The sequence below is a fragment of the Kogia breviceps genome, chromosome 1 (assembly GCF_026419965.1).
Source record: "Kogia breviceps isolate mKogBre1 chromosome 1, mKogBre1 haplotype 1, whole genome shotgun sequence".
NCBI classification, from domain to species: Eukaryota; Metazoa; Chordata; class Mammalia; order Artiodactyla; family Physeteridae; genus Kogia; species Kogia breviceps.
The window spans coordinates 35,681,181-35,700,262 of record NC_081310.1 but is presented as its reverse complement, the minus strand read 5'-3'; the positions used below and the strand labels follow the sequence as shown (position 1 = coordinate 35,700,262).

The 19,082-nt window shown below is 35.1% G+C and overlaps 1 protein-coding gene across 7 annotated transcripts in view; it reads left to right on the top strand.

Moving 5' to 3' along the window:
* RGS7 (regulator of G protein signaling 7) overlaps positions 1 to 19,082 on the top strand; it is a 521,214-nt gene that overhangs the window by 216,815 nt on the left and 285,317 nt on the right. For all 7 annotated transcript variants that reach the window (XR_010839973.1, XM_067030613.1, XM_067030620.1 and 4 more), the window contains exon 3: positions 11,172 to 11,268. Coding sequence is in view for 4 of the 7 variants with exons in the window: in XM_067030613.1 (XP_066886714.1) it covers positions 11,172 to 11,268 (97 nt within the window). In the remaining 3 variants the exon portion in view is untranslated. The remainder of the gene's footprint in view (positions 1 to 11,171; positions 11,269 to 19,082) is intronic.

Genomic DNA, 19,082 nt, shown 5'->3' with positions numbered 1-19,082 from the left:
GATTCTTTTTTCCATTCAGGCCACTGTGTGTTAGATAAGTTATGCTGTGTCATATTTTACCTTCCTTCTTTGTAATGCTAGGTAATTGTCTGTGGTTAATCTCTATTTTTAATGCTTGGTGTATATCTCTGCTGTTGCCTTGATAACATGTATTATATAGCATGTGATACTATACTTATAATAAGGAAATTTGGCCTACAGTAAAAGGAATACAAATTGGAAAAGAATTAAAACTGTCATTGTTTGCAGATGACATGATACTATACTTAAAGAATCCTAAAGATGCCACCAGAAAACTACAAGAGGTAATCAATGAATTTGGTACAGCTGCAGGATACAAAATTAATGCAGAGAACTCTCTTGCATTCCTATATACTAATGATGAAAAATCTGAAAGAGAAATTAAGGAAACATTCCCATTTACCATTGCAACAAAGAGAATAATATACCTTGGAATAAACCTGCCTAGGGAGAGAAAAGATCTGTATGCAAAAAACTATAAAACACTGATGAAAGAAATTAAAGCTGATACCAACAGATGGAGAGATATACCATGTTCCTGGATTGGAAGAATCAATATTGTGAAAATGACTATACTACCCAAAGCATTCTACAGAATCAATGCAATCCCTATCAAATTACCAATGGCATTTTTTACAGAACTAGAACAAAATATCTTAAAATTTGTATGGAGACACAAAAGACCCCAAATAGCCAAAGCAGTCTGGAGGGAAAAAAGCGGAGCTGGAGAAATCAGACTCCCTGACTTCAGACTATGCTACAAAGCTACAGTCATCAAGACAATATGGTACTGGCACCAAAACAGAAATACAGATCAATGAAACAAGATAGAAAGCCCAGAGATAAACCCATGCACCTGTGGTCAACTAATCTGTGACAAAGGAGGTAGGGTTATCCAATGGAGAAAAGACAGTCTCTTCAGAAGTGGTGCTGGGAAAACTGGACAGCTACATGTAAAAGAATGAAATTAGAACACTCCCTAACACCATACACAAAAATAAACTCAAAATGGATTAAAGACCTAAATGTAAGACCAGACAGTATAAAACTCTTAGAGGAAAACATAGGATGAACACTCTTTCACATAAATCACAGCAAGATCTTTTTTTGATCCACCTCCTAGGGTAATGGAAATAAAACCAAAAATAAACAAATGGGACCTAATGAAACTTAAAAGCCTTTGCACAGCAAAGGAAACTGTAAACAAGACGAAAAGACAACCCTCAGAATGGGAGAAATTATTTGCAAATGAGTCAATGGACAAAGGATTAATCTCCAAAATATATAAACAGTTCATGCTGCTCAATATTAGAAAAACAAACAATCCAATCCAAAAATGGGCAGAAGACCTAAATAGACATTTCTCCAAAGATGACATACAAATGGCCAATAAGCATGTGAAAAGCTACTCGACATCACTAATTATTAGAGAAATGAAAATCAAAAGTATAATGAGGTATCACCTCACTCCTGTTAGAATGGCCATTGTCAGAAAATCTACAAACATCAAATTCTGGAGAGGGTGTGGAGAAAAGGGAACCCTCTTGTACTGTTGGTGGGAATGTAAATTGATACAGCCACTATGGAGAACAGTGTGGAGGTTCTTTAAAAAACTAAAAAAAGAATTACCATATGACCCAGCAATCCCACTACTGGGCATGTGCCCAGAGCAAACCATAATTCAACAAGACACATGCACCTCAATGTTCATTGCAGCACTATTTACAATAGCCAGGTCATGGAAGCAATCTAAATGCCCGTTGACAGATGAATGGAGAAAGAAGATGTGGTACATATATACAAAGGAATATTACTCAGCCATAAATAGGAATGAAATTACGTCATTTGTTGAGACAAGTGGATGGATCTAGAGACTGTCATACAGAGTGAAGTAAGTCAGAAAGAGAAAAACAAATATCATGTATTAACGTATATATGTGGAACCTAGAAAAATGGTAGAGATGAACCAGTTTGCAGGGCAGAAATTGAGACACAGATATAGAGAACAAACTTATGGACACCAAGGGGTGAAAGCAGCAGAGGTGGGTGTGGGGGTTGGATGAATTGGGAGATTGAGATTGACATGTATACACTGATGTGTATAAAATTGATGACCAAAAAAAAAACCAAGCAGATGAAAACATTCAGACCACTGGGCAGAGACAACATCAGAACAAGGATCTTGGGGAAAAAAAATGCAATATGTATTTTGATAGGGGTTGCATTGAAGCTGTAGATTGATTTGGATAGTATGGTCATTTTTTCAATATTAGTTCTTCCAATCTAAGACCATGGTATATCTTTCCATCTGTTTGTGTTTTATTTCCTTTCATCAGCATCTTACAGTTTTACAATTACAGGTCTTTTACCTTCTTAGATTTAATCCAAGTTATTTTTTTTATTCTGCTGCAATTGTAAATGGGATAGTTTTCTTAATTTCTCTATCTGATAGTTTGTTGTAAATTTATAGAAATGCAATAGATTTCTATATATTTATTTTAAATTCTGTGATTTTACTCAATTCATTGATGAGTTCTAATTGTTTTTTGGTGGCATCTTTAGGATTTTCTATATATAGTATCCTGTTCTCTGGAAACAATAACAGTTTTACTTCTTTTCCAATTAGAATTCCTCTTTTTTCTTGTCTGACTGCTGTGGCTAGGACTTCCAATACTATGGTGAATAAAATTGGTGAGAGTTCACATTGTTTTCTACTTTGTGATATTACAGGAAAGAAGTTCATGTTTTCACCCTTGAGTATGATGTTAGCTGTGTGTTTGTCATATATGGCTTTTATTATGTTGAGGTTTGTTCCCTCGATACCCACTTTGTTGAGTGGTATTTTTTATCATAAAGGAATATTGAATTTTGTCAAAAGCTTTTTCTGCATCTGTTGAGATAATCATATAATTTTTATTCTTTAATTTGTTAATGTGGTATATCACATTGATTAACTTGCAGATTTTGTACCATTCTTGATATCGTGGGATATATTTCACTTGATCATGATATATGATGTTGTTAATGTATTATTGAATTTAATTCTGTTTCTTATATTGTGGATTTTTGCATCTGTGTTTTATCAGTGAAGGGAAGTAAAATTGCCCTGTAATTTTATTTTTCTGTGGTATCTTTGTCTGGTTTTATTATAAGAACAATGCTGGTCTCAGAGAATGATTTTTGAAGCATTTCTTCCTCTGCAGTTTTTTGGAGTAGTTGGAGAAGGATAGGTGTTAACTCTTCTTTAAATGTTTGGTAAAATTCACCTTTGAAGCCATCTTGTCCTGGACTTTTGTTTTTTGGGATTTTTTAGATTACTGATTCAATTTCATTACTAGTATTTGGTCAGCTTATATTTTCTATTTATTCCAGACTCGGTCTTGTGAGATTGCACACTTCTAGGAATTTGTCCATTCCTTCTAGGTTGTCCATTTATTGGCATATAATTTTTCATAGTTTTCTCTTATGATCATTTTTTTTCCCCTGTGGTGTCAGTTGTAATAACTTCTTTTTCATTTATGATTTTATTTATTTGGGCCCGCTTGTTTTTTCTCATGAGTCTGGCTAAAGTTTTATTGATTTTGTTTCTCTTTTCAAAGGACCAGTGCTTAGTTTCATCAATCTTTTCTCTACCTTTTATTTTCTAAGTCTCTATTTCATTTATTTCCACTCTGAATTTTATTATTTCTTTTCTTTTATTAACTTTGGATTTTGTTTTCTTCTTTTTCCAGTTCCTTTAGGTTTAAGGTTATATTGTTTATTTCATATTTTTCTTGTTTCCTGAGGTAGGCTTTTATTACTATAAATTTCCCCTTAGAACTTCTTTCTCCAAACCATAGATTTTGGATCATTGTGTTTTTATTTTTTTGTCTCCAGGTATTTTTTAAATTTCCCCTTTGATTTCTTAAGTGACTCATTGGTTGTTCAGTAGCATATTGTTTAATCTCTATGTATTCATTTTGTTTGCAGTCTTAACTTTTTTATTTGATTGGTTTTTTGTAGTTGATATCTAGTATCATAATTTTGTGGTCAAAAAATGCTTGATATGATTTTAATATTCTTAAACTTACTGAGACTTGTTCTGTGGTCCAGCATGTGCTCTGTCCTGGAGAATGTTTCATATACACTTGAAAAAATGTGCTTTATGCTGCCTCTGGATGGAATTTTCTTTATTTATCTATTAACTCTATTTTGTCTAAGGTTCCATTTAAGGCCAGTGTTTCCTTCTTGATTTTCTGTCTGGATAAACTGTCCATTGATGTAATTGGGGTTTAAAGTCCCCTAATATTATTATGTTACTGTCAATTTCTTCCTTTATGTCTGTTACTATTTGCTTTATGTATTTAGGAGGTCCTATGTTGGGAACATACACATTTACAGTTGTTATATCTTGAATTGATGACTTTATCATTATGCAGTGTCCTTCTTTGTCTCTTATTACAGTGTTTGTTTTAAAGTCTATTTTGTTTAATATAAGCACTGCTACCCCAACTTTCTTTACCTTTCAGTTTTCGTGGAATACCTTTTTCCATCCTCCCACTTTCACTCTGTCTATGTCTTTAGATCTGATGTGAGTTTCTTATAGGCAGTGTATATATACGTATATATATGGGTCTTGTTTTGTAACCATTCAGCCACTCTATGTCTTTTGAATGGAGTATTTAGTTCATTTACATTTAAAGTAATTATTTTTAGGTGTGTACTTATTGCCATTTTGTCAGTTGTTATTGGGTTGTTTTTGTAGTCTTTTTCCCTTTTTTCTTTTGCTGTCTTCCCTTCTGATTTAATTACTATGTTTAGTGTTATGTTTGAATTCCTTTCTCTTATTGTATGTGTGTATCTATTATAGATTTTTGGTTTGTCTTTACCAGATCATTTGTATATAGCAATGTGTTCATATATGTGATTGAGTTGATCTCTTAAGGTCAAACACATTTTACTAACCTTGAGTTTTTACAGCACCCCCCACACACATTTAATGATTTTTGACATCTTATTATTTTACATTATTTTTAAATGTATCCTTTAACTACTTATTGTGGACATAGATGATTTTACTGCTTTTGTCTTTTCACCTTCCTGCTGGCTTTTTAATGGTTGATCTACCATCTTTATTGAATACTTGCTTTTACCAATGAGATTTTTCTTGTCATCATTTTCATGCTTTTAGTTGTAGTCTTTTATTTCCTGCTTAGATGTGTTCCTTTAACATTTCTTTTAGAGTCGGTTTAGTGGGGCTAAACTCATTTAGCTTTTGCTTGTCTTTATTTCTCCTTAAAATCAGAATGATAGCCTTTTTGGGTAGATGATCCTGTTATAGGTCTTTTCCTTTCATCACTTTAAATATATCATGCTATCACTTCTGGCCTGCAGAGTTTCCACTGCAAAGTCAGCTGATTGTCTTATGGCAGTTCCCGTGTATGTAATTGGTTGTTTTTTCCTTGCTGTTTTAAATATTCTCTCTTTATTTTTAATTTTTGCTCTTTTAATTACTGTGTATCTTGTTATGATCCTCTTTGGGTTGATTTTGTTTTGGACTCTGTGTTTCCTGGTAATGGATTTCTGTTTTCTTTCCCAGGTTAGTGAATTTTCAGCTATCATGTCTTCAAATATGTTCCCTGCTCCTTTCTCTCTCTTTTTTCTCCTTCTGTGATCCCTATAATGCTAATATCAATATGCTTGATTTTTGCCAGTGGTTTCTTAAGCTATCCTAATTGTTTTTTTTTTTTTTTTCCTTTCAGCTTAGGTGATTTGCACTACTCTCTTCCAGTTCACTGACCCATTCCTCTGTGTCATCTGGTTTACTTTTGATTCCTTCTAGTGTATTTTTTACTTTAGTTATTGTATTCTTTAGCTTTGTTTTGTTCTTCTTTATGTTTTCTAAATCTTTGTTAAACTTCTCACTGTCTTTACCCATTTTTCTCCCAAGTTCTCTGAGCATCTTTATGATTATTATCATGAACTGTTTATTGGGTAGATTACTTATCTCCACTTTGCTTAACTCTCCTTCTGGGCTTTATGTTATTTTTTTGTTTCAAAAATATTCTTCTGTCATTTCATTTTGCCTGATTCCCAGTTTTTATTTCTGTGTATTAGGAAGGTCAGTTTCATTTATCAGTCTTGGAAATGTGGCCTTATGCTTGAGATGTCATATGAGGTCCAGCAGCACACTCTCCTTTGTTCACCAGAACTGTGTGCTCTAGAGGTGCCTTGTATGTGGGCTTCATGGGTCCTTCTGTTATGGCAGGGCCAACTAGTGTGGGCATACTTGTAGGCATCACTGGCTCCAGGCTAGTTGGTTGCCAGGCCCTGCATAGCCCAGAGACTGTCGACTGCTGCTGGGTGGGGTCAGGTTACGAGGTGGCTGACTTTTTGGTCCTGGGAGTCAGAGGTTGCTGTTGGTCTGTGGGGTTGGGGCCAGATCCCTGGACTGCTGGCTGCATGGCCCGTTGTCTTGGAACTGGCGTTCACTTGGGGCTGGGCTGGGGCCCAGGGTGTCTAGAGACTGGTGCTGTCTCACTGGTGGGTAAGGTCGGCTCCTGGGCCTAGTGCCCAGTCCACTGGTGGGCAGGGCCAAGTACTGAGCCTCCTCGGGAGTGGGGCCAGTTCCTGGGTCTGCAGGGGTTGTTCATGGGGGCCTATGGCTGCTGCCCACCTTCTGGTGGGTGATGCTGTGTCCCCTGCTGGGCCTGGGGCAGTCCCAGGACTAGTGCCAACCAGCTGGCTGGAGGGTCTGGTCCTGGTGCTAAGCTAGAGGGAGGACTCCAAAATGGCACTTGCCAACTCCAGTGTCCTTGTGGTAGAACACGTTCCCCAAAATAGCTGCCTCTGGTGTGTATTTCCCCAGGATGAGTCCTATTTTCCTCCTGCCTCTCTGAGAGGCTCTCTAAGATCAGCAAGTGGGTCTGACCCAGGCTACTTTCAAATTACTGCTTCTGCTCTGAGTCTCAGAGCATGTGAGATTTTGTGTGTGACCTTTAAGAGTGGAGTATGTATTTCCCACGCCCTTTGGCTCTCCTGCAAACAAGCCCCAGTGGCCTTCAAAGATGAATTCTGGGAGCTCATCTTCCTGGTGTAGGACCCCTGGCCGGGGAGCTAGATGTGGGGCTTGGCCCCCTAGCTTCTTGAGGAGAACCTGTGCAATTTTAAGTATCCTCTCATTTGAGTTCCTCTTCCTTGGGAGTTTTGGTTGCTTACCTGAGAGTATGGGTCTTGACTATACTACGTCTCCGCCTCTCCTACCATTCTCATTGTGATTCCATCTTTATATCTATAGTTGTGGAAGATCTTTTCTGCTAGTCTTCAGGTTGTTCTCATCAATAGCTGCTCTGTAAATAGTTGTAATTTTGGTGTGCCCGTTGGAGGAGGTGGGCTCAGGGTCTTCCTACTCTTCCATCTTGGCCACACTTTTTAGGCAGTCAGTACTGACTTTTGATTGAGTAACTAGTTCTCCTACATATTGCCTGCCATCCTATGGTATTCATGGCTGGCTTGTGAAATGGTGATTTGTAGAGCTCCAAACTGTAAAATCTCTAAAAATAAGAAATGGATATTTGAACATTAGCCAGCCTCCATGGTGTCTCATGGCAGCATTATGATAAACATTTAAGTATTGTTTCATTAATCTTCAGCCCTGATAATATGTATACTATTATCTTTTTTTCCATTAAAAAATGAGAAAACCAAGTCTTAGAGTAACAAAGTAACTTACCTGTTCAGACAGCTTGCAGGTAGCACAGCCAGGATCAAACTTATATCTGACAGTCCTAAGTGCATGTTCATAATCACTCTGCTGTTTGGATTGAAATTGAAATGTGTTGACAGCTGGAAGCAAATGAATTTGTAAAAAGTCTGGTCAATTTAATCAGCTCATCGGTTTTTGACTGAGATTTTACTCTTTGACTTAAGTAAGAAAACATCCAGTTCCGAACACTGATGATTATTTCCAGACTTAAGTAATTTTGTAGCTAGAAGAAATCTTACAAATCACCTGCTTCTAACTTTTTATTTTAAGGGTTAATTAAATAAGACAGAGAGAGCCTCCGTGACCAAAGGCATGCCCCATTTTACTGCCCATAGTCCACTGTTGTGTTATCCCATGCTCAAAGTCTCCTCACCTTCAGCAACAGGCTCATGATTGTGAAAACACATTCTGACCCTGCATAACTCAATATCATCCTTATGAAGATAGATAGATAGATAAATAGATAGATAATCTTCTTTAGGGATGCTCGTGATATCTGAGTCTTTTGGCCTTAAATTAAATCGTCCTAAAGAGTTTTAATATTTATTAGAGTTAATATTTATTATTAATATTATTAATATTAATATTTATTAATATTAATATTTATTAGAGTTACTTTTAATATTTATTAGAGTTATTTATTAGTTAGCTTGCTTTTTAGTTTGTCTGCTTTTAGCATTCTCCTCGTCCGTTTTCTATTGCTTATAGTCAGAAAGCAGATGATCAAGCATGTTAAAACCTGCTTATTATAAAAATAGTCTCTGAATGAATGCTTAAATGAGTTTAGAATGATGTGTTTTTTATATGTGGCCTTTGTGACTGATTTTACCTTTTAAAAACTAGATTGTATTGGGTCTTTGTTTTGTTTTGTTGTTTTGTTTGTTTGCTTATTCTATGTCATGATAAGGTTCATGTGTAAATCATATGTGAATTAAGATAAAACCAGCTGAATACATTTTGATGATCACATTTTCAATCTAGAACACAAATCCTATTTTTACATGGAGTTTAAAATTTTTTTCTACTGTGGAACTTACGGCTCAGGAGCATTCAACACTTTAAAATACAACCACAGAAGTCACTTTTAATTCCCATATTCCTAACCTTGCTACTTTGGGATCCAGCGAACTGAGAGATGGACCTTAATTCAGCACCCAACCAGAGGTGATGATTGTCACATCCAGGGAGCTTAGGTGATTAAAGTGGGAGTCAGAGAGTTTTCCATGTCCATCTACACTGGCCTAATTTAAACCATTAAGCTGATGATAAAAGGGTTTACAGGCTGATACTAGGCAAGGCAAAACAGCTTATTCCTCATTTCTGAGCATTGTGTCAGGTAAACGAAGGACAAACAACAACAAAATAAAGCCATAAAAGTGTATATTTTTTCATGTTTCTATAATTGGATGAAATATTTTATTACATGTAAAGAACTGAATGTTGTTGGGGTCTTTGGGGGGGTCTGATTAAAAAAAAAACAGACTACCTTTCCTAGCTGAATTCTGAACCCACTGAATATCACAACTAAAGAGTAAAGCAGTTAGAGGTCATGGTATCACCTTGATCACTGACAAAGCTATTATATTGAAGAGTGTTTGTGAACACAGGAGACTTAATCCTAAAACCCAGTCCTTAACAGACTGCTCACCCACTGGTGTAGGCCTCTCCAAATCATCAGATTTGGATATGGGCTTCCCTACAGGAGAGGGATGGGCTCTGTAGGCCAATTTCTCATTCCCAACTCTTTTACCTGATAAATTAGCCCAGCTCCCCAGAGTGGAGTGAGTTAGGGAACAGAGAGAGGCGGGAGAATTAGGCTAATGGTGCTCCCTCTACATGAAAAAGGAACACGAGGAGTGGAGAATATGCAGCTCAAAGTATCAGGGGTGTGATGTGTGTAGACATCTGAAGTCCAATATTTATTGTCTGTGTGTGGTGTTTTATATATGCTATATCATTTAATAAAATACTGTACTCCTCCCACCCCAACCCAACCCTACAAAGGTTGTGGAATAGTTGTTATAAATATTATTATATACATTTTACACATGAGGAAACGAAACCTTAGAGAAGTTGCTTAGCTTGCTCAAAGTGTCATGAGTGATAATGAGAAGATCTGAAACCCATTTTCCCACATCTTAGTTTCTCATGTTAATAAATCTGAAAATACTTATACAGGCCAATAAGATCTCTTCATTGAAAACTGTTCTGAAGCTGTGTTGATTGATGATTACTTAATACAACATCTAGACTGTGATTTTTAAAAACTTTTTATTTTGAAATAATTTCAGATTTACAGATTTACAGATTTACAGTCCTACAGAGAAGTCCCTGTATGCCTTTATTCAGCTTCCTCTAATTTCATCATCTTATATAATAACATAATTTTCAAAAATGGGAAATTGATATTGGTACTACACTATTAACTAAACTACAAACCTTACTCAAATTTCACTACTCACCCATTGTTTTCAATATTGACTGAATTTTTTGAAGACAGCAAGTGTATTATATTCATATTCACATCCATAGTACCCTCTGTAAGTCTGGTCTAGAATCAGTCCTAAGTAACTGCTTGTGAGATGAGTAAATGATAGATTTTGAGTTTCATACTATCAATACAACTTGTGTATATTTGTGTGTATATATGTGTCACAGGCTTAGAAGCACATACAAAAGTCTGAAGCTGTGATTTGAATGAATGTTATTCAAAACTAAGTTCCACATTAGACTTGGTAAAGCAAAGCCATTTAAAACTGAAAAATTTTCAAAAACAAAAGAGAATGTACTAATCAGATTGAAAGAAAGATACATACATTGGAAGATACTAAATTAGCAAAAGGCTATGGTGTGACATTCATTTTATTACTTTTGCACATGTGTGTGCATGCATGTAGATTCCATATGTCAGTTTAGTAAGTGCCTGGGCAAGAGAAGAAGAAGTTGCTGGCAGTCAGTCCTGTATTTCTAGTCAGGTTGTGGAAGTTTATGTTAAACCAAATCATATAAACTCTCTTGTTTGAAGAGGAAATCCAAACTGATGCTTTTAAGTCTTCTATTTTCTTTTGCACTGACTTCAGTAGAGATAGCATTAATGAAATGTGGATCTTGTTACCACATGTTTTCTGATCATGTATAACCAAAGAATGTGAAACCAGGAGAGAGGCAATATTCCAAGCACAAAATTCTTCTTAAGTTTAATGAACTCTGAAATAGCCACCTTTCTGTTTTCTCAATCATATTTTAACCAAAATGAAAATATTAATGTGACAGAGTATAGAAAGACAAGAATATGGCATTATTCTTAGTTAGGCAAAACAGGTATACAAAATTCTTATTAGGACTGATTTTTCTCAAAAAGTTCAACTTTTAAAATGTTTTAATTTATTTTATTATTGTTATTTAGATGGAAGATGTAATAGCCCGCATGCAAGATGAAAAAAATGGAATTCCTATTCGTACCGTCAAAAGCTTTCTTTCCAAGATACCTAGTGTCTTCTCTGGTAAGTTTGCATTCAGTGTAACACTATTTTCTCCAGCACTTTTCATATAACTATTTAAAATCTATTCTAGCCATTTACTATTGATGCTGTCTCTAACTCATTATTCAATAATTACTTATAAAAATTCATGTCATGTTCAACATCATGTTGGGATACTTGACTTGATAGTAAAATAAATCAAAACACACAAAAAAGAAAAAATCATGACCTTACCCAAAAGTAGTTACAAAGACATAATGAACAAACGTGAAATAACAGAAAAAAAAGAAAATATTAATATATAGATGTATGAAACAATGTGCTGTAGATTATATGCAAAAGTTAGGAAGGTGACAAAAATCAATGAAGAGTTAAGAAAGGGATCCTGAAGAGCATTGATAAGCTGAGTTTGAAAAATGAGGAATTATATCAGCCTCAAGACCACTAACTCAACCAATTCTGCATGCAGAACTGGGTGTGACCAAACTGCTGAGAACAGGGTGGATAGATGGGAATGAACAGAGTTGGGTCAAATAAGGAGCGTCTAGGGTCTTTGAAAGCCAACCAAAGAATCTAATTCTGATATAACAGAAAATATGGAGACACCTACAATTTTTACAGAGAATGTTATGATGAAAGTGTTTGGGGTGAATTGGTATTCAGTAAGGGTCCTTGTCACTGTGATAGGTATAAGGTTCTTGTAGGAATAGTTTTGAATGCTAAGGATCTGATAGCCAGGGAGTGGAGGAATAAAGAGGAAAAAGCATGAAGATTTGGTGAATAACTAGGTATATGGGACATAAGGTGACATGACCCAATAGTTTTTGTTTTTTAATTGGGTGATTGTGAGATATAGGAATTATTATTAGAAATAGGGAAACCCCACAGATTTGGTTGAAAGTGACTAGAGAAGCCCTAGAGAAAATAGATAATAATAAGTTAGAAATATGTGCTCTGGCTCCAGGAGACAGTGAATGGCCAAGCTCTGAGGACTTGGGTGTGCTCTGTCCTTGGATGGCATGGCTTAGAGAAGAGACAGAATCAGAAAGACCAAAGCCTTCACAGCCAGTAAGGAGAGTAAGGAGGCTGGTACTGAGCATGTGGAGGGGAGGGTGCTTGATGGAATTCATGAACAAGAGTTGTGTGATGCTTTCTTGTGAACAAGGATCAAAAGAAGACCAGTGATCAGGAATCCTTCAGCCTTGGTACAATGGTAATAATTAGGACCAGAACACAAATAAGTAGGCCCAGATGTTGATGTTTAATAGCTGCATTGCTCTCAGATGAAAGAGAGAAAACAATGGAGCAGATAAGACTGCAGTATCATGACATTTTGCTCTAATAAAACGTATTCTCTTTGTCATGTTACTGCCTTTCAGTCCCACTTTGTTCCAGTTTCTTGTTCTTCCTTGATGATGCCCTATATTTTCCCATATCTGGGACTTTATCTCTTCCTTCCTCACTATTCTACTTCCAGACTTCGAGATCATTCTGACCATTAAATTCTGTCCATTCTTCAGAAGCTAGCTCAGAGAGCTCTTTGGAGAAAACTATCCTGAGTTTTGTTCTCTGTTCTCTCAAAAGGCTTGTTGTTATTTTGCCTCCCTTTTAGTAGTTATTATACCCCACCTTGCCTTATGGTTATTTTTTTATATGTCCTATATCCTCGAGTAAGTATTAAGCTCCTTGCCATCAATAACTCAGATAATTAACTTTACCTCTAAACACAAGTATGAAAACTACTTGTATTTTGTCAACCAATGAAAAAGAGAACTTATCTCTTTAAAATACTTTAATACTGGGGTTGTAAACTGAAATGCATTCACAATCCAGGCAAATAAATTCACTAAGTTGCCCATCTGAACTGGGAGCTGTGGTCAATTAAATAGTGCATAGCCCATCCAGAGGCATTTTAATTCAGGAATTTAATGGCTGAACACAAAAGGATTGCCCGTCAGTTTAATAAGCTGAGCTTCAAGTTAGAGTTACCTGCTCTAATGGTAAATCTAAAATTTTGGTTGAGTTCTTCAAGTAATAATACCTCATACAATTCCAATACAATGCCAATATAGCATTGTATTGGAAGAACTCTTGATTGACAATATTAAGGTCTTAATTAAAGAGTAAGAATGAGATTGAACCATGAAGTGCCTGTTATTATTTTAATGTTCATTAACATAAACCAACAATGTTAGCTGTGAAATAAAGAGAATATCAATGACAATTTTCATATTACTGTAATTAGTTTCTAATTATCATTCAGTGTTTCTTAGAAACTTTTAAGAGCTCTCTGCCTCACAGGTTCAATTAGATGCTTTGCTGTAGATTTAATTTGTATGTCTTGTATTATGTCTAGTATTTTACCAACCTTTTTGTATTAATATCCCCAAATTATAATTGTCTGAATCTCCATCTACTTTACTGGCAGTTTTTGGTCTTTTTTAGTAATTTTCTTTTCCTATTTCTTGTGGTGATTTGGGATTAATCCCCGTGTTCTTTTGTGGCCTGACTTGCTACCCACTGCTTACTTTCCTGCCTGTTTCTGCTTCTTCTTTCTCTTTTACATGTTCTACTTCAGAGCTGCTAATGAAACAAGGGATCTACTAACTTTAGGCCCTTACTTCAATCAGAAACCAATTGTGATGAGTGATGTAATTTGTGAGAGGAAGGTAGTGTGATTGTTGGGGAAAGGATTCTATTTTGTTATGGACCATTCCACAAGGGAAAAACTGTCTCAAATACTGTTGATCTAGCTCTTTCAGGTTACCCATTTAATACTCCCTAAAGCCTTGATAAATGGAGTAGGTTTTCATTAAAATGGTCTGAAATAAATTGGGGGTTGTAAGTCAGCCATTCCTGCATTTCATATATTTCTGTCTTAATAGCTTGAGGACGTTCTCCATCACGAGCACATCGATACTTAAGGAGTTGCATCTTTTTGTTACCGTTCTTTTGCAACTTATTTCCATTCTTCATCTGAATTGATCACTTTTAACATGCTCTCATAGAAATGGCTTGCCACCAATTGTCAAGAGCAAAATTTATAGTCAGAAGAGTTATTTAATAGTCCTTATGATGTGTGGGTGTGGCTAGCCTCAAGTCTTTTTTTCTAACTACTTTATTGAGGTATGATTAAAATAAAAACCTATATACATTTAATGTATTCAACTTGACGAGTTTGGAGATAAGTATAAACAGGTGAAACCATCACCACTATCCATGCCATAAGCATATCTGTCATTCCGTAAAATTTGTTTCTGCCTTAATTAATTAATTTTGGGTAAGAACATTTAACATGAGCTACCATTTTAGCAGATTTTAAAGTATGCAATATAGTTTGTTAACTATAGGCACTGTGCTGTACAGGAGATCTCTATAACTTTTACATCTTGTGTAACTGAAAGTTGTACCCTTTGACTAATATGTCCCCACTTCCCCATCTCCCAGCCCTTGGCAACCACTATTCTACTCTCTGCTTTTATGAGTTTGACTGTTTTATATTCCTCATATATATGGTGTCATGCAGTATTTGTCCTTCTGTGTCTGGCTTATTTTAGTTGGCATAATGTCCTCCAGATTCACCCATGTTGTCACAAAAGGCAGGATTTCCTTCTTTTTTAAGGCTAAATAGTACTCTATTGAGACTTTAGCCTCAAGTCTTAGGCTTAAGAAAGCATCTTTAATTCTCTAAGAATCCACTCAGGCCATTTTTTTCCCTCTGTGTTCTATTCTTACTCTCAGCAAGTTTGACAAAAAAGGAAGCCCTAACCAGTAACATGCTGAGCTACTCCAATTACATAGAAATAGGAATTATTATATTTCATATTACTGGATAAGGAATCATTATTCATATTTTATTATTATTTTGGTCCTCTAACAGGGTATACAGTTCTTTGTGATGCCTTGTTCTTTTCAGGCATGTATATGAAACTGAGCAGTATGTATGAGCTTAAAAATTAAGTTGCTTTTAAATGAAATAATTTGAATATGTCCTGCCTCTTATCTTTTATTCTTCCAAAGGTTGTATGAATGTTTATTAGTGTCATGGAGAAGTGATCTGTATAGGCTTAAACTTATCTTGTGGGTAGCTGCATGGGTAAGAAAGAAAAGGAGAAAGCTTGGTGATATGGACTGGCTGAATGCAAGTTTAATAAGTACATATTTTGCATCTAAAAGTTTTTTTGAGAACAGCTTTAAGGGTGCCTTATGACTTAAACCTGATTACATCTGGAGTTAAGGACAATAAAAATAGAAATAAATATTATGAAATATTTTTCTCTGGAGACTGTAAGACCATCTAAGTAATTCTAAGATATTTCTAATAGTCTAAGATGCTCTTTTCTGAAACTGACATCTTACTGTGAAATATTTTTCATCTGTCATTGGAATGGTTAGCATGGGTTCTACAGAAATTCAGAGAGACATAGATTGCTTTTAAAACAATTGTAAAATATTTTGGCATTAATCATGCTTATAATATTTTGCTTTTATAATATCCCATTGGTAATTTAAGAATCCAAAGAGGAAATTTATAAGCAATAAATAAGAAAGAAAAAATATCTAAAAATATTGGCAGTTCTTAAAGTTCAATTCTGAAAAAATAAATTCTTGGAGAAAACAAAAAATGTTAACTAGATTTGCAAGAAACATAAACATTTGCAAAAAACCAGTCCTTTCTTTGTCATCTTCTTGACATACCTCTCTGACAAAGTCACAAAACAACTGGCACATGGTAACTACACAATCAGCCGAACTGAGGAACAGAGGGGAAGTTGAACTGTCACATAATCAAACAGGTATTTAAATTATCTTTGCTGTGAAAGATTCTTCACCCCATCTTGGTTGTCACTCTTGTTGTAAAATAGCACCATGAAGTTATTAGAAATAGTAAAGAATTCTAATCTCAGCTACTTGGACTCTCTGGCATTTGTTCTAGATAATTCTTTTTCTATAGCTAAATACTACTGGGAAAATGGTAAGGTTAGCTATGTATTGGGCTTTCACTGTATTTGTAGATAAATGACTTATTTTAAAATGTCGTTGAAAAAAAAATGTGGTTGAGTCAATTTGATGTGACCAAGATAAAAAGCAAGCTCTTGTTTTCACCAGAATGTTAGAAGAAACGGTAAAAATTCAGGAATACCTTAGTGCTTTGATTTCACCTTAGCTTTCTTTGTAGCCATGCAAATTAGACCCAGGAACTATTTTTCTCTTTCAGGGTAACTGTAGATGGTGGTGCTGTTTCTCTGGAGTGCTTTTTGGACATCTGAATTTGCTATTTTGTATTTTAAGTGAATATTATTGGGATTGGATTGGATTTTGTCTTCCAAATAACTTCATTCCAGAGAGGGAAAGTCTGTTCAAATACATAAATATGTCTATCAAAATTATACAGATAAGAGTCCTCTCTGACTACCAGCTATGTTGGTTTTCTGGAGTAGTTCTGTTACCTTATCTGTTTACTCAGAACATGGCTTCTCCCTTTATGTTCTTGCTAGAGCAAAGACTCTTTCCAACACAACTGAATCATTTTATTGTTGTATGACCAACAGCTGTAAATAAATCTCTGGAGATGGACCTTTTTACTTAAGATTATGAACAGAACTCAAGAGTGAATCATTATCAATAGCCAAAATATGTAATTTACTTGACAAAAATCATTGTGCCTACAGAATAGCAGATTTCTATCCTTAAGGAGCTCTCTGGAAAAGACTTTAAGAACTATGATGAACTTCTAGTTCTCTCATTCCTACCTGGGAATCTGACAGGTTCATAGATAAACACAGGGTGAATGCACAAACATGCAGCCAAAGTTCTATGGAGAAATATTGAGGCTCACTAATATTGTAGCTTATTTTTTGGACTTGGGGAAAAAGGGCAATTGATGTACTTTTTTTAGAATTTCCAAAAACCACTACTACATTTTTACAAAGAAGAACTGTACATGGCAATGTTGAGAGTATTTTGACATGGTTAAGGAACAATATATTGATAAAAGGCAGAAAACAGAGTGCAGTCATAAACAAACAACTGTCTGTAAGTCTGGTGAATCCCAACTGGTGGTGAATTTTATCTTATAATTTAAATATTATCTTTAGGCATCTGGACTCTTCAGATTTACAGATGATGCCAAATTGTTCCAAAAAGTAAAAACCCAAACCATGAAAGAAAAAAAAATCAAAGATGAGAACACCAGGATATGTGAAGAACTTTCTGGAAAGTTATCAAGAGAGAGAAAATTTAACCAAATAGAAAAATACATTTATAAAAAATAATGCAAAGTCAAGTCTGGGGCAGGTTCAACACTAATATTTAAGACCCATGAAAGGAATTAGAGGGTAACCAATAGCCTAGTCCCTAAAGTTGCTGCTCCGTTGTGCTCCTGTGATCAACAAGACCCCACTGAGGTCTTGAATAAGGTTTTGAGTATAACATAGGAGGAAATTGGACAGAAATAGGAAACTATCCTACCCATATTTAGAACCGTATGAATATGAGCTCCTCAGAATTAGAGCTATTTCATGCCATTTTTTAATCTAACCTCAAGGCAGATTTAACAGTTTGAAAAAAATTCGATTGAAAATTTGATTGATTGAAAAGGAAGCCTAGGTAATGAAAAGTAGAAGTTGTTACTGGTCATGTGTTAAAAATATAAACAGTTCAAAAGGGTTAGATAAATATAGATAATTCATGTACAAGAGATGAACAAGAAAAAATGGGATACTTGGGGTTTATTCTTATTTTTTGATGTTGATGTTACTGGGAAATTCAATATATCTGTGTGTGGCACACAGAAAATTAGCAATAAATGGAAAAATTACTGTAGTTAATACCAATAATATTATTACTTTTATTACCACCTTCAGAGGCCTGGATTAGGCCCAGATTTATACGTTCTCTTTCCTCCTGGATAGTTAATCTGTTGCAAGACTGGGGTAATTACCTGTGTTGGATGCTCTTTAGCATTTGGCACAAGGTTTTTTTAGTATCTCCTTAAAAGGTATTTGTTGCATACCTATTACTTTCACTAATTGATGATCATTTCCCACATTCTCAAGGTGCCTTATAGATTTTAACACTCTTTAATGTGTCCTATCTTTCATTCCTCACAAGTAACTACACATATGAAATTGAAATCTTCTAGGGAGATAAATGCATGTTAATTGCTCTTTTCATATAATATCATTGGAACTTAAGATCATTACACATTGATATTGATTTTTTTCCTTAAATAAATCACATTTTGACTTTCTTAACTATCTTCTTTATTATCATAATGTCAATACCCAGCTAATTGTGTAATCTGGACTCTTAAAATAGTGATAGTCAGAGGCAATCTTGCAAATTTGTTTTGGGAGATTTAGATAATGCAGACATATTAACTTTTCATTTTTTAGTTACCTACTCTGAAAATATTCACAAATGTTGACTTTTCTTTAAAGCAACAGACCTGAAAAGCTTAATTTTGTTCATTGGTGAGTTTTGTTTCTAAAATCATAGAAATGATAGGTTGCTAAAGAAAAGCCTATCAAAGTGGAGCTTTACTTCTTTAAATTAATGCATTAACATTGCTTTCTTTTGGGAGGAGATCAAAATTGACTGTAGAGATAGACATTTTGGGGGATGATACTAAAGCCTTCATTATCTCCAAGAATGAATAAATCTTGATGACTGAATTGCTGGTCTGTATGTGTTTTGTGAAATGATGAATCAGTGCACAATGTTCGAGGTACACCATTTTGCTCTGCCTTTTTACCCTGATTATACCATCTGGGTTTCTCTTCATTTCTCTCTCTCTCTGAACATACTTTGAAGGGCTTCCATTTTTCATCTCC